At 51.8% G+C, this 25,307-nt stretch overlaps 1 protein-coding gene across 2 annotated transcripts; it reads right to left on the bottom strand.

The window, feature by feature from the left end:
- Nucleotides 1–789: 789 nt before the first annotated feature.
- Nucleotides 790–25,307, bottom strand: THEM6 (thioesterase superfamily member 6). 2 transcript variants are annotated; one of them, XM_073629410.1, is made up of 3 exons: nucleotides 25,207–25,307; nucleotides 8,670–9,204; nucleotides 790–5,905 (listed from the first exon to the last, which is right to left on the bottom strand). In XM_073629410.1, exons 2-3 carry the CDS (start codon nucleotides 9,174–9,176, stop codon nucleotides 5,795–5,797), a joined length of 618 nt encoding a protein of 205 aa, XP_073485511.1. In that variant the 5' UTR covers nucleotides 9,177–9,204; nucleotides 25,207–25,307; the 3' UTR covers nucleotides 790–5,794. The 2 variants fall into 2 exon arrangements, with proteins under 2 accessions (XP_073485511.1, XP_073485510.1); XM_073629409.1 differs by lacking the exon at nucleotides 25,207–25,307 and adding an exon at nucleotides 18,527–18,842.

Here is a 25,307-nt window from a genome sequence, read left to right as displayed (position 1 = left end):
GGTTTTTGTCCGGGTAGGACAAGGTGACAGGTCCACTTTAATGCCAGCCCCACCAGCAGCTCACCTTTCTTTACTTCCTGGTCACCAGGAGGGAAGAGACATCCCCGTTATGGGCAGCATGTGACTCACTTCCTCCTTTCCTCTAATGTGATTGGCTGATGGGAAAGAGCCCCCCAGCACTGTGTAAAGCTCCAAGTGAGGAGCACAGGTCTTGTGTTGATCACCTCTTTCTGAAAATGATAGTTGGGGGCGTCAAGCTGATTTAATGGTTGCATCCATTTTTAAAGTCACGTTAATGGTCTCGAAGGAGCTCTGCCTTCACTGGCTGCATGCTTCTTCCAGGTCATTGTCAGGCTGGGAATACTACTTTCAGAAAGAAGCCAGCAAATAGCAGCCAGTTACAGTATTTCTGTCCTGACAAAGGATCTTCCAGCAAATTAAGCCGGTCATACACTTGACCAAATATAGGCCCTGTTCCTACTGAAGGTGGCTGAAACTCAACCAGAGGGTGGCCCCGTGTGCAAAACTTCAACCAACATTTATTGGAAAGCGAAGGAACCGGACGGAAAACTGTCAGGCGAACAGCGGCTGCATGGAGGAACGATGGAGGAACCTTTTAGATTTCTTCTGCTCTGGCATTAGGCTCAACAATTGACAACTATGGGTGTATGACCAACTTCAAAGGGGATCTTCAGTTGGTTTGCAAAAAAATTAGAAGTCCCTTAGAAGTTGGGTATGTGGCACACAGATGGAAGCCAAAAGGGCAGCATGCCAAATGCTTTAAATTTACTGGAACGTGACCATTAAATAGTATGGAGAACCTCTACAAGTCACATCGGGTCTGAAGAACCCTGAAGAAAGGTCTATACTTTCCATGGACAACCAGATAAGCTTCACCTTTTATATTCCACCTGCACAAGTACAGGAGGAATCTGGTTGCTCTGGACAACAGAGGCAACCCTGTATACCAGGGCCTTGATAAAGACAAAGGTTTGAGCGAGCTTCAGTGGGGCCGTTAGTGGCCTCTAGGACCACGGGCTAGGCTACCAATGTTCATAGTGCAAACATAAAGACAATACTGAAAAGACCGAGGATAGTGTTCAGGGTGCAGGATTCTTCTTCCACCACATTTCCCGTAGTGGAGGTCAGGTAGTTCTCTTTCTATGCTCCCTGCAAGATCAAAGCCACATATACCATCCATTTCTATGGATAGGCTGCCCTTTCTAGGCATTATTAGAATGCAATGCCAACAGGTGTAGTGGTTCTACTACCTTCCCCCCGTGCTCAGACTATGAGGCAGCCAATGTCTCTGTAAATCGTGTAGACCAATGTTTCTCAACTCCAGTCCTCAAGTACCCCCAACAGGTCATGTTTTTTAGGCTTTCCATTATTTCGCACAGGTGATTTGATCAGTTCCACTGCCTTAGTAATTACCACAGCCGTTTCATCTGAAGGGAAATCCTGAAAACATGACCTGTTGGGGGTACTTGAGGACTGCAGTTGAGAAACATTGGTGTAGACCACTGGAGGGACACTCGTCACTGGGGTAAAATGGCAAATATCCATTATTGAAATTACATGAAACAGCTGTAAAACATCCAACGTGTTTCGTCCATCAGGCCTCAATCACATGAGCCATGCCGAAATGCATTGGATGTTTTACAGCTGTTTCATGTCATTTCAATAATCATAATAATGATAAATTGCCATTTGATGGCTTACCCGAGAGCTGACTGTCCTTCCAAATGGTCTACATTAATTAGAATGCCCCTCCAATCTCTCCATTGGAATATAAGGGATTCTTCCAAGCACAGGCAGAAAAGGAGAGCTCCTGGTCCGGGGGACCTCCATGTGGATCTCGCAGGAACGCGGGCAGGTGGATAACTACACCTTTGTATGGCTATCCTTTTAAGTAGTTTTTAAGTCGATCACATGCTCAGTCACAGTTTTTGTTCAAAAGCTTCCAGTCTCTACAACTTAAATACTTAAAGCTATGTTCTCCACTGTTCCAGTGCAAGCTTTGCTCATCAGTTTTTTCTATTTATACACAAAAAGCACTAACTATGTATTCAAGTTTCACAAATAAGAGTGCAGCGGGCATTGCCCCGCTAGTTCGGCGTTCAGTGTCATACACCGGCTGAGTCGACTCCTGAGCCGGGACGAGAAAGTGGGAGTTTCGGGAGCACAGAGGAGCAAAGCTGCCCATCCCACACACAGTGCTGACCCAGGATGTTCAGCTTCTATCGAACGTCTCCAACTACAAAAAAAGGACACTAGCTGTCCACCGTTTTTTTTTTTTTCTTATCGGAGTAAATAACATTCATAACTTAACAATAAATATATTAATAGCTCTTTAAAAGGTAAATTTTGCACCAAACCGGTATTTCTGGATTGCATACAGGTTAGTGGGATGGATCACAATGGCTTCCTATACCTCTTGGGGTCTCCAGCTGGAAGATCCCCCTGCAGCGACCAACGCAAAGCCAATCGCTGTCACCCCCTCTTCCGTTGACACTCCCAAGACACACATGTATGGCATGTATGGACTTGAAGAAGAAGAATCTCACTTCTATTTCTACTGATGTGTTCTGTTTCTCAGGGGACAAAGTAATACATGTACTAAGAATAGCTGTGAGGTCAGAAAGGGGGACAACTCTGTCCACGGCTATCCAACAACGCAGCTAGCAAGACGGCTGCTTAGACAGATGGCGTGCTTCTCCATCTCCAAGCACTTGCCCGCTTGATTGGACATTCTTTACCTGACAAGCTCCCCTGCCCCTGCATTCCTCATTAGACCTTTGTTTCGAACAAGTGCATGGAGACAGACCCTGAATTCCTCGTTAGACATTCGTCTCAAGCAAGTGCTTGGAGACGGAGAAAAGTGCCTTCTGTCAAAGCAGCCATCTCCTTGCTAGCTGCGATGGGCAGTGGTGAACGGGGTGCCCTGTCCAATCTCGCAACTAGCCTTAAACAGCACATAGGAGGATGGGACCAAGTATTACATGTACGTTGTCTCCTGAGGAACAGTGAGACTTCTTCCTTAACATGGTGCTGGGTCCAGAAAGAGAAATTTCAGCTCCTGGAGCTCTGCCATCATTTACTATAGATGTTTTCCCTCTAAACATGGCCAAGTTGCCACACTATTACCATTATTTAGGCTGTGTGACTAATTCCATGTACATTTAGGTGACAGCCTAGTTGAACGGGGTGTTCATATTCACAACCATCACACAAAACAACAAAAGTGCTTGGAGTAAAGTCCGAGAAAGAGAAGAATGAAAAAACTGCATAACATATAAAGGTGCCTATAGACAACATAAAAACGATCTTCCTACAAACATTCAAGATGGCCATGGCATGCTTCATGTTTGTGTCTATGAAGAGGTAAGGGGGCCCTATGAAGAAGTAAGGGGATACTGCAAGGAAAAATTCCACCCCAGCCAACTCCAAAGACTTAATAATTGGTCCACAGACATAGGAACATTCCCCAATCCAACCAAAAAACACTGGACCAGGCAACTGGCAGTATTTACTCCCATGCAACAGCACTTGTTCCCTTATCTTAAAGACGTTTCACCTCCCATCCAAGTAGCTTCCTCAGCTACAATGACTGTCAGGAATACCAGATAGGTCAATGGCCCTTTTTCAATCACCATGGTGACATCTAAGAAGTCAAGGCAGACCAAGAACATGATGGAAGGTGTGAAATACCAAGAAACTGCTCTGTTCTGTTTCCATAAGCTAAGTTATGTGCGCCCATAAAGCCTGGAGTAGTATTAATGGTTAGAGTTATGTGGCTGAAGGTCAAAATTGTTGTCAATTTCCCAGGGTTAGAGATGCTAAAATTATATTTTATTTAGTTGGCAGAGTGTGTTGAAGGCCAACCCAGCTGTTTAGGGATCATGGTTTCCATTTGATGTAGATGGGTTATTTGACTTAGATGGCCCATTTCAGGTTCAATGTAGATGGCCCATTTCAGGTTCAATGTAGATGGCCCATTTCAGGTTCAATGTAGATGGCCCATTTCAGGTTCAATGTAGATGGCCCATTTCAGGTTCCATGTTGATGGCCCATTTCAGGTTCCATGTTGATGGCCCATTTCAGGTTCAATGTAGATGACCCATCTCAGGTTTGATGAAGGTGGCCTATTTCAGGTTTGATTTAGATAGTCCATCTTCCTAAAACCTGAAATAGGCCATTTCAGGTTTGATGTAGATGGCCTCTTTCACATTCTTGGCCTCCCGTGCTCTGCTGACAATCAGCATTATCCTTGACACATTCAGATGGTGGTCCATGTAAACCAGTTGTCCAAAATCTGCATCCCACTGGACAAAGAGCACAACAGGTTCCAAAGAGGTACCATGGTGACTGGATACTGTAAATTAGAACAGGGTGCTTTCACAAACCTTCACAGCTCCCATCATGTTTTTTGGCATGCACATCCACCTAGACAGATTACATGACACCACGATGACTGGTTTGAGTGTGGCTTTAAATGCTGGGGTATGTTCTTGACACTCATTAGAACTTATGAGGTGACTTGGACAAGCAAAAAAAGCCTTAAAATTACAGTCCAGCTAAATGTGTATAACTACTACTAGCTATATCACTACCTGGAGAAATGAGAACCTTCATAGAAACAGGATCAGCCAAATGTTCTCTGACCTCTTTAAGGCTCTTTTTTTAAACATGAATAAATAGGAAAAATGCAGGTTGGGTGGCACAGTGGTGGCTGAGGGCTCTCAGAGGGCCTGAGAGCACTGTGGGTGGGTCACTATGACCCCCTTCCCACAGTGCCTCCCAGCACTGTTGAAGGTTGGGTGGCACGGTGGAGGCTGAGGGCTCTCAGGGGGGCCTAGGAAAACTGTGGGTCACTATGACCCCTTCCCATAGTGCCTCCCAGCACCGTTGGTGGTTGGATGGCACAGTAGTAGCTAAGGGCTTTCAGGGGGCCTGGGGGCACTATAGGAGGTTGGGGGGCACTATAGGAGGTTGGGGGGCACTGTGGGAGATTAAGGGTTCTGCAGCTGGCTGGAGGCTTGAGAGAAGAAGTAGTTGAGAACCACTACTCTATATCAGCCATTGTCAACCAGGGTTGCATGGAACCCTAGGGTTCCTCCAGAGGTTGCTATGGGTTCCCGGATCTGTGGCAGGTTGACTTCCTATCTGATTGTGCCTGGACAGTTCCAGGGCCCATGCTACTTGGCAAAACCACCAGTATGACCCAATTTTTTTTTTTTAGCTGTCTGTAAGGGTTGCATTTTTCCTACTGACCACAAATGTAAGGGGACCTTTCCCCATTGACCCCCCGATTAAATGTTTTTAGTAAGAGTCCCCAGAGACCTGACTAATATTTTAGGGTTCCCCCTGGGGTAAAAAGGTTGAGCAAGGCTGCGCTTGATGCTAAAGAACTTAAACTTCCAGCTTGCCCTCTCATAGGGAACACCAAGAACTACAGTCCCTCAAAAACTAGAAGTTGCAGCATTTAGTTGCAAAAAAGCTTTGTATGCAGGGCCGAGAGGGGAGTTCACTTCTGCAAATCAAATATAAAAACACAAAAAAAAAAACTAAGATAAAACTCTTTCAGGAGACGCAGACGGCTGAGCCCCCCCTGACACTACCTGTACACAGCTCTCTCCTGGAGGCTCACCAACGGGAATGATACAGCTTCTATCTTACAGGTCTGGAGCAGAGGACTACACGTCTACACTGGAGCCACAATCCTAAACTAGCTGCACTAGACCAGGCAGGGTCAGCAGGAATAAAGGGGGGGAGGCCAGTGCTGGACGGGTGGCTACTGGTCTTTAGTGTGAGACATCCCACTCTCTGCCCTCAGCTTCTGGCTGCTGTTGTCGTTGTAGTCGATCCAGTGGAGGAGCTCATCCGGGAATTCTGGAGACTCCACCTGCAGGAGGACAAACAGGAACATGAAAACATTGGCAAATAGCTGCCTTCTAAGTGGAGCATAATGGTTCTCAGTCAATTTTGTTTTGTTTTTTTATTTGTGAGGTTAGCTTTTTTTTTAATTGCTTTAACCACTTGCCACCCCGCCACAGTAATTAGCTGCTGAAACGTTTTCAGAAGCAGCGGGAGGGGAGCATCCTCCGCTAGTGTTTCTCGGGCTAACTGTTTTTACCGGGGCGCCCGGGAACCAAATCAGGTGGTTCACGCGGCTGTGGCCATAGATGTGACCAGAGACCAGATGGTCTCTGATCGCCTCTATGGTCTTGGAGGACCTGAGCGACGTTATGACGTCACTTCCAGTCTAGGGCAAAGGTAAACTGTGAGGTATCTCCACAAACGTTATAGCGAGAGCGCTAGACCTCCTCTGTAACTTTAAGTAACCTGTAAAAAAAAAATGCGCCACCTATGGAGATTTTTTTAAATATCGTAGTTTTTGTCGCCATACCACAGGTGTGCGCAATTTTTAAGTGTGACATGTTAGGAATCTGTTTACTTAGAAACATTATTGTTTATATTTTGCCAAAAATTGGGTTATATATTGTTTTTTTTTTGCATTAAAATTAATTAAAGCAACAGTGTAAAAAAAAAGGTGCCCCCAGCCTCCCATGCTCACGAATACGCACATCGGCCCTACACACGTGCAAACAGTGATCGCCCCACACATGTGACGCTTTAAAATTGCGCACGCTTGTGGAACGTCGAAAAAAAAACTGTAAATTTTACTATCCATAGGCGACGCTTTAAAAGCCTGTACAGGTTACCACTTTAGATGTACAGAGGAGGTCTAGTGCTAGAATTACTGGCCATGATCTGACGTTCGCGGCAATACCTCACATGTGTGGGGCGATCGCTGTTTTTTTTTAAATTGTTAATTTTTGTTTGTTTTTTTTAACACTGTTGCTTTACTTTTTTTTTTTTTTTTCATCACTTTTATTACTGTCACAAGGAATGTACGTAAATATTCCTGTGAGAGCAATAGGCAGCAACAGGTACTCTTTACGGTCTAAAAGACCCCAAACCCCTCCTCTGCCCTTAAAAGCATTCAAAACGCCAAGATTGGTGTGTTCAAATGTCAGGTCAATGCTTCCGGGGGTTACCATAACAGAGAGCCGATCAAAGCCGATCCAGCCTTTGTTCTGCTTTCCGAACAGCCGGTGGACTGGTTGCTCGAGTCTTCTGGTGGGACAAGAGAGGACGAGCGAGCCAGAGCAAGCCGCAGAAGGCGGGGGGGGGGGCGTCCTCTTCTGCTGCTTATATAAGCAGTCCACTGGCTAGTTAGCTGCTAGGATTGCTTTTATAAGAGCTGACCGCCGTGGACACTGTTAGTCCGCCCGCTAGTAACCAACAACATGGCCGCCTCCAAGACGGTGACAATTTTTTTTTTTTCCTTAGCCGATGTTCTGTCAAAACAGCCAACTCGTCGAAATCTCCAACCAGGTCACTTCTGGTGACTCTCCAGCATCGGTAATTAGAGATTTCAACAAGTTGGCTGTTTGACAGAACACTGACAGCGTGGACATTGTTAGTCCACCCGCTAGTAACCAACAACATGGCCGCCCCCAAGGCGGAGACAACTTTTTTTCCTCCTTACCCGGCGTTCCGTCAAAACAGCCAACTCGTTGAAATCTCCAATTACCGATGCTGGAGGCGGCCATGTTGTTGGTTACTAGTGGGCGGATTAACAATGTCCACGCTGCCGGTGTTCTGTCAAACAATGGAAACCTCCAATTACTGATGCTGGAGAGTCACCGGAAGTGACGTAGTTGGAGATTTGGACGAATTGGCTGTTTTGACAGAACACGGGGTAAGGAGGAAAAAAAAAAAGTTGTCTCTGCCTTGGAGGCGGCCATGTTGTTGGATACTAGCGGACGGACTAACAGTGTCCACGCTGCCGGTGTTCTGTCAAACCAGCCAACCCGTGGAAATCTCCAATTACTGATGCTGGAGAGTCAGAGTCACCGGAAGTAATGTGGTTGGAGATTTGGACAAATTGGCTGTTTTGACAGAACACCGGGTAAGGAGGGTAAAAAAAGTTGTCTCCGCCTTGGAGGCGGCCATGTTGTTGGATACTAGCGGACGGGCTAACAATGTCCACATTGCCGGTGTTCTGTCAAACAATGGAAATCCCCAATTACTGATGCTGGAGAGTCACCGGAAGTGACGTGGTTGGAGATTTGGACGAGTTGGCTGTTTTGACAGAACACCGGGTGAGAAGGAAAAAAAAGTTGTCTCTGCCTTGGAGGCGCCATGTTGTTGGTTACTAGCGGGCGAACTAACAATGTCCATGCTGCCGGTGTTCTGTCAAACAGCCAACCCATAGAAATCTCCAATTACCGATGCTGGAGAGTCACCGGAAGTGATGTGGTTGGAGATTTTGACGGGTTGGAGTTTTCGACAAAATACCGGCGTCATCCCGGTATCACCATTGAAAGTCCAGCAACATACTGGTACATTGCTGGTCCAGAAGTGGTTGGGTATATACCGTATTTTACCAATTCTCCAAGAGGATGCAAACTTTTGAGCACAACTGTAAAGAGTTCTGCTCTAGGGTACCTCCCATCCCTAGGGTACCTCCCATCCCTAGGGTACCTCCCATCCCTAGCGTACCTCCCATCCCTAGCGTACCTCCCATCCCTAGCGTACCTCCCATCCCTAGCGTACCTCCCATCCCTAGCGTACCTCCCATCCCTAGTTGCCCGGCTCACCTTTCTCTTGCACATGCTTTGCACCACCTTGTCCGGGGTGTTTCCTATGATGTGCTGCCGGCTCAGCAGAACGGCGCAGACGAAGCCATCGTTTGGTGCCACGAAGCGCTGTTCCACGTAGAAGGCCTTGTCGTCCCAGCAGAGCAGACGGGTGCGTATCTCAAACGCCTCAAACAGGCGCAGCGAGCGCCGATAGCGAACGGTGCAGGCGGCCATCACCATGCCGGCCCCCAACCCGTGGATAGCTCCGAAGAGGCCGCTGCGGGTGAAGCAGGACAGTCTGGCGAAGTCGGCCTCCCGGAGGTAGCGGGAATTGTTCATGTGGAGGAGGAAATCCAGGTCGTGGGGCAGAACCAAACCTGAGAAGGTGTGCTCCTTCAGCAGATCCTTCACCACGGGCTGCAGGCGGGCTCTCAGGACTGAGAAGAAAGCGCGGAGGAAGTACCAGACGTCCAGCAGGGAGAACAAGGCGGCGGTAAGGCCAAGGAGGGAAACCACCAGCCACATGGTGCCTTCAGGTTAGGACACGGAAGACCTGCAGGAGAAGACAAGAACTTAGAAACACAGACAATGACACCACTGGCCATAAACCAGCCTGCTCCCTGTTTATTCACCGCCATGTATACGTCCCGGGACTGGAGCACAGACAGTTTAGAGTTAGGGACCACACTTTGCAGAGGTGAAGACCGGATCCACGTGTATTTACAAATGTATGCAACAAAAAACGCTTTACCTCCCATCTGAAATCGTTTAACTACATGCCACCCGCCCACAGTAGGCGGGCGGCACAGGCAGGCCGGATAACGTACCTGTATGTCGCGGTCTTGCTTCCAGGAGTGTGTAATGTACAGGGTGCAGGGGTCAGGAGTGTGTAATGTACAGGGTGCAGGGGGTCAGGAGTGTGTAATGTACAGGGTGCAGGGGGTCAGGAGTGTGTAATGTACAGGGTGCAGGGGGTCAGGAGTGTGTAATGTACAGGGTGCAGGGGGTCAGGAGTGTGTAATGTACAGGGTGCAGGGGGTCAGGAGTGTGTAATGTACAGGGTGCAGGGGGTCAGGAGTGTGTAATGTACAGGGTGCAGGGGGTCAGGAGTGTGTAATGTACAGAGTGCAGGGGTCAGGAGTGTGTAATGTACAGAGTGCAGGGGTCAGGAGTGTGTAATGTACAGGGTGCAGGGGTCAGGAGTGTATAATGTACAGAGTGCAGGGGTCAGGTGTGTGTAATGTACAGGGTGCAGGGGTCAGGAGTGTATAATGTACAGAGTGCAGGGGTCAGGAGTGTGTAATGTACAGGGTGCAGGAGTCGGGAGTATATATCATACAGAGTGCAGGGGTCAAGAATGTGTGATCAGCTGTGTCCGAAGGGGCGCGGTTCCGGTAGGACGTCCTCCTAGAATGAGAGAGCCGCAATGTTGCCGTCTTTCGGCTATAACGCGGTTCTGAAGTGGTTAAAAAAAAGTGTGTCCAACTCCACATTTTGAATCAAATGTAAATGAGCCCCAAGTGTCTCGTATTTCCTCCCACACGTTCCGTGTTATGTTGGTTGGTGGAGATATTCTGTATGGAGGGAAATGTTTGGTTTTGGTTGTTCCCTCTCTGCTGCGGGTTCTCATATGTTGCATCTATCACCTTCCCCCGGCACATCCCGGTAATTGAACCCCCCCCCCGGCACTGCACTGATGGCTTCTGTACAATGAGACTTTACTCTGCTGACCTCAGATGGCTGATGTTATAAATGATTACAGCCCCGGCCACAAGAACTGCAGGGAAAGACGTCACCGTCTGCAGCTGACTGCGTGATGCCGCGGCACTGAGGGTGCCGATGTGTGTGTGTGTGTGTGTGTGTGTGGGGGGGGGGGGCGTCATTAGGAATGATTGGATAAAGTGCGGCACGTTTCTCTGCGGGTCTGGAATGTGTGCGATTTGTGTGATGCGTTTCGCAGGCCGCAGAGAGGTGCGTCCGGCCCGAGTCCCCCTCTACTGCTCCACACAGCGATGTCTGTGAGCCCCGTACAGGACTGAGGAGCAGAGGGACGCCCTCATTTGTGTGCTGCTACTCAGTGACCAATCACAAAATAGGAAATTGTGTCACCGGCGCAAAAGAAATCTGTTTATAATAATAATAATAATAATAATAATAATAATAATAATAATAATGGTGACATTTTAATTTAAGAGCCCTTGCACACTGGGGCGGTTTGCAGGCGCTATTGCGCTAATAATAGCGCCTGCAAACCGCCCCGAAAGTGCCGCTGCTGTCATCCCAGTGTGAAAGCCCCGAGGGCTTGCACACTGGAGCGATGTGCTGGCAGGACGGTAAAAAAAGTCCTGCCAGCAGCATCTTCGGAGCGGTGAAGGAGCGGTGTGTATACCGCTCCTGCCCATTGAAATCAATGGGACGGCGCGGCTATACCGCCGGCAATGCGCCTCTGCAGAGGCGCTTTGCGGTGGTATTTAACCCTTTCTCGGCCGCTAGCAGGGGGGTAAAACCACCCCGCTAGCGGCCGCATACCGACGGTAAAACGCCGCTAATAATAGCGGCGTTTTACCGCCGACGCCGCCCCCCGCCCCAGTGTGCAAGGGCTCTAAATGATAAAATTTGATCTGCTGCAGTTAAAATATTGTACACCGCAGGTTTAGGAGAAAAATGTATTCAAAAAGTGTAACTGAGCTAATCTGAAGAAATGCTACAATCCGAGACGTATGAAATGTGCGCTACAGTGTCTCAGGATACATTTGTAATTTGTATACTGCTCCTTCACCCCACCCCCACAGTGCTCCCAACACCACACCCCCCACAGTGCTCCCCACACCACACCCCACAGTGCTCCCCACACCTCCCCCCACAGTGCTCCCAACACCACACCCCCCACAGTGCTCCCCACACCACACCCCCCCACAGTGCTCCCCACACCACACCCCCCACAGTGCTCCCCACACCACACCCCCCACAGTGCTCCCCACACCACACCCCCCACAGTGCTCCCCACACCACACCCCCCACACCACACCCCCCACAGTGCTCCCAACACCACACCCCCCACAGTGCTCCCCCACACCACACCCCCCACAGTGCTCCCAACACCACACCCCCCACAGTGCTCCCCACACCACACCCCCCACACCACACCCCCCACAGTGCTCCCAACACCACACCCCCCACAGTGCTCCCCACACCACACCCCCCACAGAGCTCCCCACACCACACCCCCCACAGAGCTTCCCACACCACACCCCCACAGTGCTCCCCACACCACACCCCCCACAGTGCTCCCCACACCACACCCCCCACAGTGCTCCCAACACCACACCCCCCACAGTGCTCCCCACACCCCACCCCCCACAGTGCTCCCCACACCACACCCCCCACAGTGCTCCCCACACCACACCCCCCACAGTGCTCCCCACACCACACCCCCCACACCACACCCCCCACAGTGCTCCCAACACCACACCCCCCACAGTGCTCCCCCACACCACACCCCCCACAGTGCTCCCAACACCACACCCCCCACAGTGCTCCCCACACCACACCCCCCACACCAAACCCCCCACAGTGCTCCCAACACCACACCCCCCACAGTGCTCCCCACACCACACCCCCCACACCACACCCCCCACAGTGCTCCCAACACCACACCCCCCACAGTGCTCCCCACACCACACCCCACAGTGCTCCCCACACCTCCCCCCACAGTGCTCCCAACACCACACCCCCCACAGTGCTCCCCACACCACACCCCCCCACAGTGCTCCCCACACCACACCCCCCACAGTGCTCCCCACACCACACCCCCCACACCACACCCCCCACAGTGCTCCCAACACCACACCCCCCACAGTGCTCCCCCACACCACACCCCCCACAGTGCTCCCAACACCACACCCCCCACAGTGCTCCCCACACCACACCCCCCACAGTGCTCCCAACACCACACCCCCCACAGTGCTCCCCACACCACACCCCCCACAGAGCTCCCCACACCACACCCCCCACAGAGCTCCCCACACCACACCCCCCACAGTGCTCCCCACACCACACCCCCCACAGTGCTCCCCACACCACACCCCCCACAGTGCTCCCCACACCACACCCCCCACAGTGCTCCCAACACCACACCCCCCACAGTGCTCCCCACACCCCACCCCCCACAGTGCTCCCCACACCACACCCCCCACAGTGCTCCCCACACCACACCCCCCACACCACACCCCCCACAGTGCTCCCAACACCACACCCCCCACAGTGCTCCCCCACACCACACCCCCCACAGTGCTCCCAACACCACACCCCCCACAGTGCTCCCCACACCACACCCCCCACACCACACCCCCCACAGTGCTCCCAACACCACACCCCCCACAGTGCTCCCCCACACCACACCCCCCACAGTGCTCCCAACACCACACCCCCCACAGTGCTCCCCACACCACACCCCCCACAGTGCTCCCCCACACCACACCCCCACAGTGCTCCCCCACACCACACCCCCCACAGTGCTCCCAACACCACACCCCCCACAGTGCTCCCCACACCTCCCCCCACAGTGCTCCCCACACCACACCCCCCACAGTGCTCCCCACACCTCCCCCCACAGTGCTCCCCACACCACACCCCCCACAGTGCTCCCCACACCACACCCCCCACAGTGCTCCCCACACCACACCCCCCACAGTGCTCCCCCACACCACACCCCCCACAGTGCTCCCCCACACCACACCCCCCACAGTGCTCCCCCACACCACACCCCCCACAGTGCTCCCAACACCACACCCCCCACAGTGCTCCCCACACCACACCCCCCACAGTGCTCCCCACACCACACCCCCCACAGTGCTCCCCACACCACACCCCCCCACAGTGCTCCCAACACCACACCCCCCCACAGTGCTCCCAACACCACACCCCCCACAGTGCTCCCCACACCACACCCCCCCACAGTGCTCCCAACACCACACCCCCCACAGTGCTCCCCACACCTCCCCCCACAGTGCTCCCCACACCAAACCCCCCACAGTGCTCCCCACACCAAACCCCCCACAGTGCTCCCAACACCTCCCCCCACAGTGCTCCCAACACCTCACCCCACAGTGCTCCCAACACCTCACCCCACAGTGCTCCCCACACCTCCCCCCACAGTGCTCCCCACACCCCCCACAGTGCTCCCAACACCACACCCCCCACAGTGCTCCCCACACCTCCCCCCACAGTGCTCCCAACACCACACCCCCCACAGTGCTCCCCACACCACACCCCCCACAGTGCTCCCCACACCCCCCACAGTGCTCCCAACACCACACCCCCCACAGTGCTCCCCACACCTCCCCCCACAGTGCTCCCCACACCAAACCCCCCACAGTGCTCCCAACACCACACCCCCCACAGTGCTCCCCACACCTCCCCTCACAGTGCTCCCCACACCAAACCCCCCACAGTGCTCCCCACACCAAACCCCCCACAGTGCTCCCCACACCACACCCCCCACAGTGCTCCCAACACCTCCCCCCACAGTGCTCCCAACACCACACCCCCCACAGTGCTCCCCACACCACACCCCCCACAGTGCTCCCAACACCACACCCCACAGTGCTCCCAACACCACACCCCCCACAGTGCTCCCAACACCACACCCCCCACAGTGCTCCCAACACCACACCCCCCACAGTGCTCCCCACACCACACCCCCCCACAGTGCTCCCAACACCACACCCCCCACAGTGCTCCCCACACCTCCCCCCACAGTGCTCCCCACACCAAACCCCCCACAGTGCTCCCCACACCAAACCCCCCACAGTGCTCCCAACACCTCCCCCCACAGTGCTCCCAACACCTCACCCCACAGTGCTCCCAACACCTCACCCCACAGTGCTCCCCACACCTCCCCCCACAGTGCTCCCCACACCCCCCACAGTGCTCCCAACACCACACCCCCCACAGTGCTCCCCACACCTCCCCCCACAGTGCTCCCAACACCACACCCCCCACAGTGCTCCCCACACCACACCCCCCACAGTGCTCCCAACACCTCCCCCCACAGTGCTCCCAACACCACACCCCCCACAGTGCTCCCCACACCACACCCCCCACAGTGCTCCCAACACCACACCCCACAGTGCTCCCAACACCACACCCCACAGTGCTCCCAACACCACACCCCCCACAGTGCTCCCAACACCACACCCCCCACAGTGCTCCCAACACCACACCCCCCACAGTGCTCCCCACACCACACCCCCCCACAGTGCTCCCAACACCACACCCCCCACAGTGCTCCCCACACCTCCCCCCACAGTGCTCCCCACACCAAACCCCCCACAGTGCTCCCCACACCAAACCCCCCACAGTGCTCCCAACACCTCCCCCCACAGTGCTCCCAACACCTCACCCCACAGTGCTCCCAACACCTCACCCCACAGTGCTCCCCACACCTCCCCCCACAGTGCTCCCCACACCCCCCACAGTGCTCCCAACACCACACCCCCCACAGTGCTCCCCACACCTCCCCCCACAGTGCTCCCAACACCACACCCCCCACAGTGCTCCCCACACCACACCCCCCACAGTGCTCCCAACACCTCCCCCCACAGTGCTCCCAACACCACACCCCCCACAGTGCTCCCAACACCACACCCCCCACAGTGCTCCCAACACCACACCCCCCACAGTGCTCCCCACACCACACCCCCCCACAGTGCTCCCAACACCACACCCCCCACAGTGCTCCCCACACCTCCCCCCACAGTGCTCCCCACACCAAACCCCCCACAGTGCTCCCCACACCAAACCCCCCACAGTGCTCCCAACACCTCCCCCCACAGTGCTCCCAACACCTCACCCCACAGTGCTCCCAACACCTCACCCCACAGTGCTCCCCACACCTCCCCCCACAGTGCTCCCCACACCCCCCACAGTGCTCCCAACACCACACCCCCCACAGTGCTCCCCACACCTCCCCCCACAGTGCTCCCAACACCACACCCCCCACAGTGCTCCCCACACCACACCCCCCACAGTGCTCCCAACACCTCCCCCCACAGTGCTCCCAACACCACACCCCCCACAGTGCTCCCCACACCACACCCCCCACAGTGCTCCCAACACCACACCCCACAGTGCTCCCAACACCACACCCCCCACAGTGCTCCCAACACCACACCCCCCACAGTGCTCCCAACACCACACCCCCCACAGTGCTCCCCACACCACACCCCCCCACAGTGCTCCCAACACCACACCCCCCACAGTGCTCCCCACACCTCCCCCCACAGTGCTCCCCACACCAAACCCCCCACAGTGCTCCCCACACCAAACCCCCCACAGTGCTCCCAACACCTCCCCCCACAGTGCTCCCAACACCTCACCCCACAGTGCTCCCAACACCTCACCCCACAGTGCTCCCCACACCTCCCCCCACAGTGCTCCCCACACCCCCCACAGTGCTCCCAACACCACACCCCCCACAGTGCTCCCCACACCTCCCCCCACAGTGCTCCCAACACCACACCCCCCACAGTGCTCCCCACACCACACCCCCCACAGTGCTCCCCACACCCCCCACAGTGCTCCCAACACCACACCCCCCACAGTGCTCCCCACACCTCCCCCCACAGTGCTCCCCACACCAAACCCCCCACAGTGCTCCCAACACCACACCCCCCACAGTGCTCCCCACACCTCCCCTCACAGTGCTCCCCACACCAAACCCCCCACAGTGCTCCCCACACCAAACCCCCCACAGTGCTCCCCACACCACACCCCCCACAGTGCTCCCAACACCTCCCCCCACAGTGCTCCCAACACCACACCCCCCACAGTGCTCCCCACACCACACCCCCCACAGTGCTCCCAACACCACACCCCACAGTGCTCCCAACACCACACCCCCCACAGTGCTCCCAACACCACACCCCCCACAGTGCTCCCAACACCACACCCCCCACAGTGCTCCCCACACCCCCCACAGTGCTCCCAACACCACACCCCCCACAGTGCTCCCCACACCCCCCACAGTGCTCCCAACACCACACCCCCCACAGTGCTCCCCACACCTCCCCCCACAGTGCTCCCCACACCAAACCCCCCACAGTGCTCCCCACACCCCCCACAGTGCTCCCCACACCTCCCCCCACAGTGCTCCCCACACCAAACCCCCCACAGTGCTCCCCACACCACACCCCCCACAGTGCTCCCAACACCTCCCCCCACAGTGCTCCCAACACCTCCCCCCACAGTGCTCCCAACACCTCCCCCCACAGTGCTCCCAACACCTCCCCTCACAGTGCTCCCCACACCAAACCCCCCACAGTGCTCCCCACACCAAACCCCCCACAGTGCTCCCCACACCACACCCCCCACAGTGCTCCCAACACCTCCCCCCACAGTGCTCCCAACACCACACCCCCCACAGTGCTCCCCACACCACACCCCCCACAGTGCTCCCAACACCACACCCCACAGTGCTCCCAACACCACACCCCCCACAGTGCTCCCAACACCACACCCCCCACAGTGCTCCCAACACCACACCCCCCACAGTGCTCCCCACACCACACCCCCCCACAGTGCTCCCAACACCACACCCCCCACAGTGCTCCCCACACCTCCCCCCACAGTGCTCCCCACACCAAACCCCCCACAGTGCTCCCCACACCAAACCCCCCACAGTGCTCCCAACACCTCCCCCCACAGTGCTCCCAACACCTCACCCCACAGTGCTCCCAACACCTCACCCCACAGTGCTCCCCACACCTCCCCCCACAGTGCTCCCCACACCCCCCACAGTGCTCCCAACACCACACCCCCCACAGTGCTCCCCACACCTCCCCCCACAGTGCTCCCAACACCACACCCCCCACAGTGCTCCCCACACCACACCCCCCACAGTGCTCCCAACACCTCCCCCCACAGTGCTCCCAACACCACACCCCCCACAGTGCTCCCAACACCTCCCCCCACAGTGCTCCCAACACCTCCCCCCACAGTGCTCCCAACACCTCCCCCCACAGTGCTCCCCACACCACACCCCCCACAGTGCTCCCAACACCTCCCCCCACAGTGCTCCCAACACCTCCCCCCACAGTGCTCCCAACACCTCCCCCCACAGTGCTCCCCACACCTCCCCTCACAGTGCTCCCCACACCAAACCCCCCACAGTGCTCCCCACACCAAACCCCCCACAGTGCTCCCCACACCACACCCCCCACAGTGCTCCCAACACCTCCCCCCACAGTGCTCCCAACACCACACCCCCCACAGTGCTCCCCACACCACACCCCCCACAGTGCTCCCAACACCACACCCCACAGTGCTCCCAACACCACACCCCCCACAGTGCTCCCAACACCACACCCCCCACAGTGCTCCCCACACCACACCCCCCACAGTGCTCCCAACACCACACCCCCCACAGTGCTCCCCACACCACACCCCCCACAGTGCTCCCAACACCTCCCCCCACAGTGCTCCCCACACCACACCCCCCACAGTGCTCCCAACACCACACCCCCCACAGTGCTCCCCACACCACACCCCCCACAGTGCTCCCATTCAAAAATGGCCCTAAATGTCCCCCTATACGTCATCACCACACCCCCCAGAGGATGAATGGCCTCTCACTGTACACAACTCCCCATCCACCGATCCAACCACCAAGGGAATGAATGGACAGACTCCCCCCGGTAATGAATGAATGGACAGACTCCCCCCGGTAATGAATGAATGGACAGACTCCCCCCGGTAATGAATGAATGGACAGACTCCCCCCGGTAATGAATGAATGGACGGACTCCCCCCGGTAATGAATGAATGGACAGACTCCCCCCGGTAATGAATGAATGGACGGTCCCCCCCATACACACCTCTCCAGTTCTCCAGTGATCTTCCTGCCGCCTGACTGACATCTACCCCGGAACCAACCATCCACACAGCCGGCGGGGGGGAGACCAACACACCCGGACGGGTTATACTCCTCACCTCGGACAGACCGACCCCTCTAACCACATTACTCGTCATTTATAATCCTCATTCTTCATATCTACACATCTATATTACATTGTAAGGGGCCAGGCTGGATAGGTGTCGTCACAGAGCACCTCCCTATTCCCCGCCGAGATGAAATCTTCCGACGCCTAGTGTTACCGGAGATTACACAGAGCGGACTGAACCATTCCGGGCCGGAGGGGGGGAGAACTCTCCTCACATGTCTCCTCAGATCACTTCATCTGCCTTGTCAGCTGTGTATAGAGTTCTGTGTGACCTATAATCCTTCACACCTCACACGTCACACTATATATACATACACACATATATATATATATAATCACACTTAAGGTCCAGGCTTTTTCTGGCACTTTTTGTTTACAAATAACAATCATTATTTTTTGCTAGAAAATGACTCGGAACCTCCAAACATTATAATTCTATATATATATATTTAGCAGAGACCCTGGGGAATAAAATGGCGATAGTTGTAATGTTTTATGTCACACGGTTTTAGCACAGCGGTGCTTCAAACACATTTTTTGGGGGGGAAAAAATACACTTTTTTGAAATAAATAATAAAGCAATAAAGTGAGCCCAATTTGTTTCTATAATGTAAAAGATGATGTTACGCCGAGTAAATAGAGACCAAACAAGTCATGCTTCAAAATTGCGCCCGCTCGTGGAATGGCGACAAATTACGGCACTTAAAAATCTCCATAGGCGACGCACCGCCGCTTACATTTTTTTTGTTTACAGGTTACATGTTTAGAGTTACAGAGGAGGTCTAGGCTAGAATTATTACTCTCGCTCTAATGATCGCAGTAATACCTCACATGTGTGGTGCAAACATCGTTTTCATATGTGGGCGCGACTCACGTATGCGTTCGCTTCTGCACAGGAGCTCAGCGGGACGGGGAGCTTTAATTTTTGTTTTCTTTTTTTCTTATTTATTTTACTTTTGCTTTTTGATTTTTACACTGTCCCTTAAAAAAAATAATTTTTTTGATGACTTTTATTTCTATCACAAGGAACGTAAACATCCCTTGTAATAGAAATAAACATGGCAGGGCCTCTTAATGGAGAGATCTGGGGGGTCAAAAAAGACCTCACATCTCATATTTACACCTAAAAACAAAACAAAAAAATGTAATTTTACATTTACTAAAAAAAAAAAAAAAAAAAAAAAAAATTGGACCTTTTTAAGGCCGTTAGGCGGAAGTGACATCAGACGTTGCTCCAGTCCTCCAAGGGCATAGAGTGGAGGTGGGGGGCCATCTTAGTACCGACCATTAACCACATCCCGCCCACAGGCCGTTATATGACGTTCCTGGACTTTGAGCCCCTGCGATCGGCGAGCCGGAAAACGAATCGGTCGGCCGCCGGAAGTTTACCATAGATATTTTCCGTGACCAGATGGTCCCCAGTCATCTCTATGACCCTCGGAGGCCCCGGGCGCGACGTTATGACGTCGCGTCCAGGCTGGCGGAAGTAAACAAAGCCGAGGACGCGGCTGAAAAGACCGAGAGAGTTTATTTATTTTTTGATCTCGGTCTTTCCAGCCTGAGGGAGACATGTGGGGGTCTTAAAAGACCCCAAATCCCTCCATAAAGAGGACCTGTCACACACGATTCCTATTACAAGGGATGTTTACATTCCTTGTAATAGGAATAAAAGTCATCAAAACATTTTTTTTTTTTTTTAAAGAGAAAGTGTAAAAAAAATAAAAGTAAAATAAAGAATAAAAAAAAAAAAATGTTTTTTAAAGCGTCCCGCGTGCTCGCGCACAGAAGCGAACACATACGCGAGTAGCGCCCACATATGTAAACGGCGTGAAAACCAAACATGTCAGGTATCGCCGCGTGCGTTAGAGCAAACGCAACAATTCCAGCACTAGACCTCCTCTGTAACTCTAAACAGGTAACCTGTAAAATAATTTTAAAGCGTCGCCTATGGAGATTTTTATGTACTGAAGTTTGGCGCCATTCCACGAGCGGGCACAGTTTTAAAGCGTAACATGTTCAGTATCAATTTACTCAGCGTAACATCTTGCACATTATACAAAAAAATTGGGCTAACTTTAATGTTTTTTTTTTTTTTTAAATTCATGAAACTGGGTTTTTTTTTCCAAAAAAAAAAAAAACGCGTTTGAAAAATCGCTGCGCAAATACTGTGTCACATAAAAAGTTGAAATGACCGCCATTTTATTCCCTAGGGTCTCTGCTAAAAAAATATATATATATATATATATGTATGTTTGGGGGCCCTGAGTAACGGTTCCATTGTCCACAACGGGGTGCGGCTTGTCAGGCGATTTAGGAATGGCCAAATCGCACCGGTGTGAACGGGGGGCTTAAAGCCAGTCTTTTCTTGCTAGAAAATTACTTTGAACCCCCAAGCATTATATCTTTTTTTTTTTTTTTTATTAGCAGAGACCCTAGAGAATAAAATAGTAATCATTGGAATTTTTTATGCCGCACGGTATTTGCGCAGTGGTTTTTCAAACGCAATTTTTTTTTGGAAGAAATACACTTTAATGAATTTTAATGCAAAAAAAACAAAATAGACAACCTTTTTTTTTTTTTTTTTATAAAGATGTTACGTCGAATAAATAGATACCTAACATGTCACGCTTTAAAACTGCGCATGCTTGTGGAATGGCAACAAACTACGGCACATAAAAATCTCCATAGGCGACGCTTTAAACACGCCCCCCTTAACCACTTAAGGACCGCCCCACGTACATTTACTGTGGCAAGGCGGCCCTAAAAGCCATAGCTCCCAACTGTTCCCTGATTTTGAGGGACTGTCTCTGATTTGGAGCAATGTCCCTCTTTGCCCCTCATGTGTCCCTCATTTTGGTCTGATCTCTATAGTTGTATCTAAAACGCACTTTTTATCTTTCAAAATTGTTTCCCAGAGCTAAACCTTTCATCCAATCACTAAATTGCTGCATTTGTAAAATTAAAAGCCAATATAAAGGAATAGTAGTGGTAGAAAAAAGTCCTTGTGGATTTAATTAACCTTTTTTTTTGGTTAATTCTCCTTTAAGAGGGTGTGGCGGGGGCGAGTCCTATGCCTACATACGTTTGCAAGTAGGTGTCCCTCATTCTCATCTGGAAATGTTGGGAGGTGTGCTTAAGTGCAAAAATCAGCGCGGTCCGGCCCCCATACACCTCCGATCGCTCTCTGGAGAGATAGAACGATGGTCTGACAATGTAAACAAGGCAGACCGTCGTTCTGTCAGACAGGAAGAGAGATATCTATGATTCCTGCCAATCCGGAACACAGATGTGTCTCTTCCTTGAGTCAGTCCCCCTCCCCCCACACAGTAAGAAAACACTCCCAGGGAACACACTTAACCCTTTGATCGCCCCTAGATGTTAACCCCTTCCCAGCCAGTGTCATTATACAGTGACAGTGCTTTTTTTTTTAGCACTGATCACTGTATTGGTGTCTCTGGTCCCCAAAAAGTGTCACTTAGTGTCAGATCTGTCCACCGTAATGTCGCAGTCCCGCTTAACAAAAAATCGATCGCCGCCATTACTAGTAAAAACAATAAAAAAGTCCATAAATCTATCCCCTATTTTGTAGACGCTATGGGGGTTGATTTACTAAAGGTAAAATAAAGATGTGCGCTAGGCTTCGGAGTTTAGTAAAGCTTCACTTTGCAAAAAATGTACCCAATCAAGGAAAAAAAAAAAAAAAAAACTGCATTTTCTCTTGCACATGATTGGACGATGGAAGTCAGCAGAGCTTTCGCTCATTTACTAATCTCTGGAGCAATGTTGCAAATTGCACAGACTATATATATTTATTTTTTTTTACCAAAAAAAACATGTAGCAGAATACATATTGGCCTAAATTGATGAAGAAATTTTATTTTTAATTTTTTTTTTTTTAATTGAGAATGTTTTATAGCAGAAAGTAAAAAATATTGTTTCTTTTTCAAAAATTTTCGCTCTTTTTTTTTTCGTTTATAGCGCATAAAAATAAAATTGGGACGGATATTTATATTTTTGCTGAGTGTCAACAAATATCTTAAGAGACCAAAATAGACATACAGTGTGATCACCGGCTTATGTGCAAGGGACATCGGTCCCAAAGAGGAAGAGGCCATTCTGCCTCGTCTGTGCCCACCAGTACCCCCTGCCATTGACACCTGCCAGTGCCCACCAGTGTCACCTATCAATGCCTACGAGTGCCACCTATCAATGCCCACAAGTGGTGCCAATCAGTGCCACCTAGCAGTGCTGCCGATCAGTGTAACCAACCAGTGGCGATCAGTGCTCATTATTGCCACCCATCAGTGCCCATCACTGCCACCTATCGGTGCTCATCACTGCCGCCTCATCAGCCTACATCAATGAAGGAGAACAATTACCTGTTTGCAAAATTTTATAAAAAAATATAATTTTTTTTTTTTTTTTACAAATTTGGTCTTTTTAAAAAAAATTTTAACAAAAAATAAAAACCGCAGAGGTGATTAAATACCATCAAAATAAATCTCTATTTGTGTGAATAAAATTATAAAAATGTCATCTGTGTACAGGGTTGTATGACCGCGTAATTGTCATTCAAATTGTGTCAGCGCTGAAAGCTGAAAATTGGCCTGGGCAGGAGGGGGGGTTTAAGTGCCCAGTAAGCAAGTGGTTAAAGCGGAGATTTACACAAAAATGGAACCCTCTGCTTTTCGGAACCTTCCCCCCCTCTGGTGTCACATTTGGCACCTTTCAGGGGGGGGGGGGGGGGTGCAGATACCTGTCTAAGACAGGTATTTGCACCCACTTCCGCCAAAGACTCCCACGGGAGTCTACACCTCTTCCTGTCCCCCCCCCCCCCGCGGGTCCCAGGAGATAGCGGGGACCAGTTAGGACGCGCAGCGTGACACTCGCGCGTGCGCAGTAGGGAATCGGGAAGCAAAGCCGCAACGCTTCACTTCCTGATTCGCTCACAGAAAATATATACAAAACAATTCAGCGCTGCCCTAAAAAAGGAAGACCAAGCAGCTAACACGACCAACAAGGTATAACAAGAGAAAAAAAGAAAAATAAGTGTAGCGCTGACAAATAAATGTCCAATATGAAAAAACATATGGAAAAAATGGTTCAAATGTAAACCATAAAAAGTAATCCGTATGTATACAGATATGGAGTCTCCAACGGACTGAACACTTCGAGGAGATATACACGGCATCTGAGATAAAAGCAAACACACTACCACCTAGAGATGAAGAGGCTTACCGGATAGGATGGACCCAAAGGGCATACGCCGAATTAGGTCAGATAGGCTTGGGTAGGACCCCACTGTTGCCACTTTCTCTCAGCGCTGTTTTACTTTGTTTTACATGTGAGTGTATATCTTTTTATTTCAATAAATCACTTATTTTTTACGGATTCACGCTATGTGGCCATTCCTTCCTTTTCCCATTTATCCGCACCATCGTTTGGCTTTTTGACTACAGTCCGAGGGACACGACAACGCTTGGTTTGTTTCATCCATATTGCTTCCCCTGGTTTCGGCACCCACCGTTCAGAGGGATACAGCATCAAGCGGGTCCATCCACAAGCATCGTCTCCTAACCACTCACCACCCAAGCCTATCTGACCTAATTCGGCGTATGCCCTTTGGGTCCATCCTATCCGGTAAGCCTCTTCATCTCGAGGTGGTAGTGTGTTTGCTTTTATCTCAGATGCCGTGTATATCTCCTTGAAGTGTTCAGTCCGTTGGAGACTCCATATCTGTATACATACGGATGACTTTTTATGGTTTACATTTGAACCATTTTTTCCATATGTTTTTTCATATTGGACATTTATTTGTCAGCGCTACACTTATTTTTCTTTTTTTTTCTGATTCGCTCACAGAGAATGGTGGCGGCAGCTGCCGAGGACCGAGGGACGGTTCGGCCTCGGGTGCCGACACCGCTGGATTCGGGGACAGGTGAGTGTCCTTATTTTAAAAGTCAGCAGCTACAGTATTTGTAGCTGCTGACTTTAAATTTTTTTTTTTTTTTTTTTGCGGGACTCCCTCTTTACAGGTGTTTTTGATAAAAATATCCTACATTGTAGAGGGTAAAGCAAGTTAAGTTTTAAAGGGGTAGAGTAACACCCCTTTCACACTGGGGCAGTTTGCAGGCGTTATTGCGCTAAAAATACCGCCTGCAAACCGCCCCAAAACAGCCTCTGCTGTTTGTTCAGTGTGAAAGCCGGAGGCGCTGGCAGGAGAAGAAAAAATCTCCTGCCAGCCGCATCTTTGGAGCGGTGAAGGAGCGGTGTATTCACCGCTCCTAAACCGCTCCTGCCCATTGAAATCAATGGGACAGCGCGGCTATACCACGGCTATAGGAGTGGTTTTAACCCTTTTTCGGCCGCCAGCGGGGGGTTAAAACCGCACCGCTAGCGGCCGAATACCGCGGTAAAACAGCGCTAAAAATAGCGCTGTTTTACCGCCGACACCCCCTACCACCCCAGTGTGAAAGGGGCCTAAGAGGGGAGTTATTTATTAATGAAAGTATTTGAGGTCTTGGGATTGCAGTGGAAAAGTTTATAGAACTTACCACTCCTGGGGGCAGGTAGAGGAGCTCACATCTAGAAACTTAGGGGACACTGTGTCTGCAGTTAAATCCATTATAGAAGGTGAATTAGTACGTTACCGATA

The sequence above is a fragment of the Aquarana catesbeiana genome, linkage group LG05, assembly GCF_042186555.1.
Source record: "Aquarana catesbeiana isolate 2022-GZ linkage group LG05, ASM4218655v1, whole genome shotgun sequence".
In the NCBI taxonomy this organism is placed as follows: domain Eukaryota; kingdom Metazoa; phylum Chordata; class Amphibia; order Anura; family Ranidae; genus Aquarana; species Aquarana catesbeiana.
Note: the sequence above shows the minus strand (reverse complement) of the source record. Positions and strands in the feature narration are given on the sequence as shown.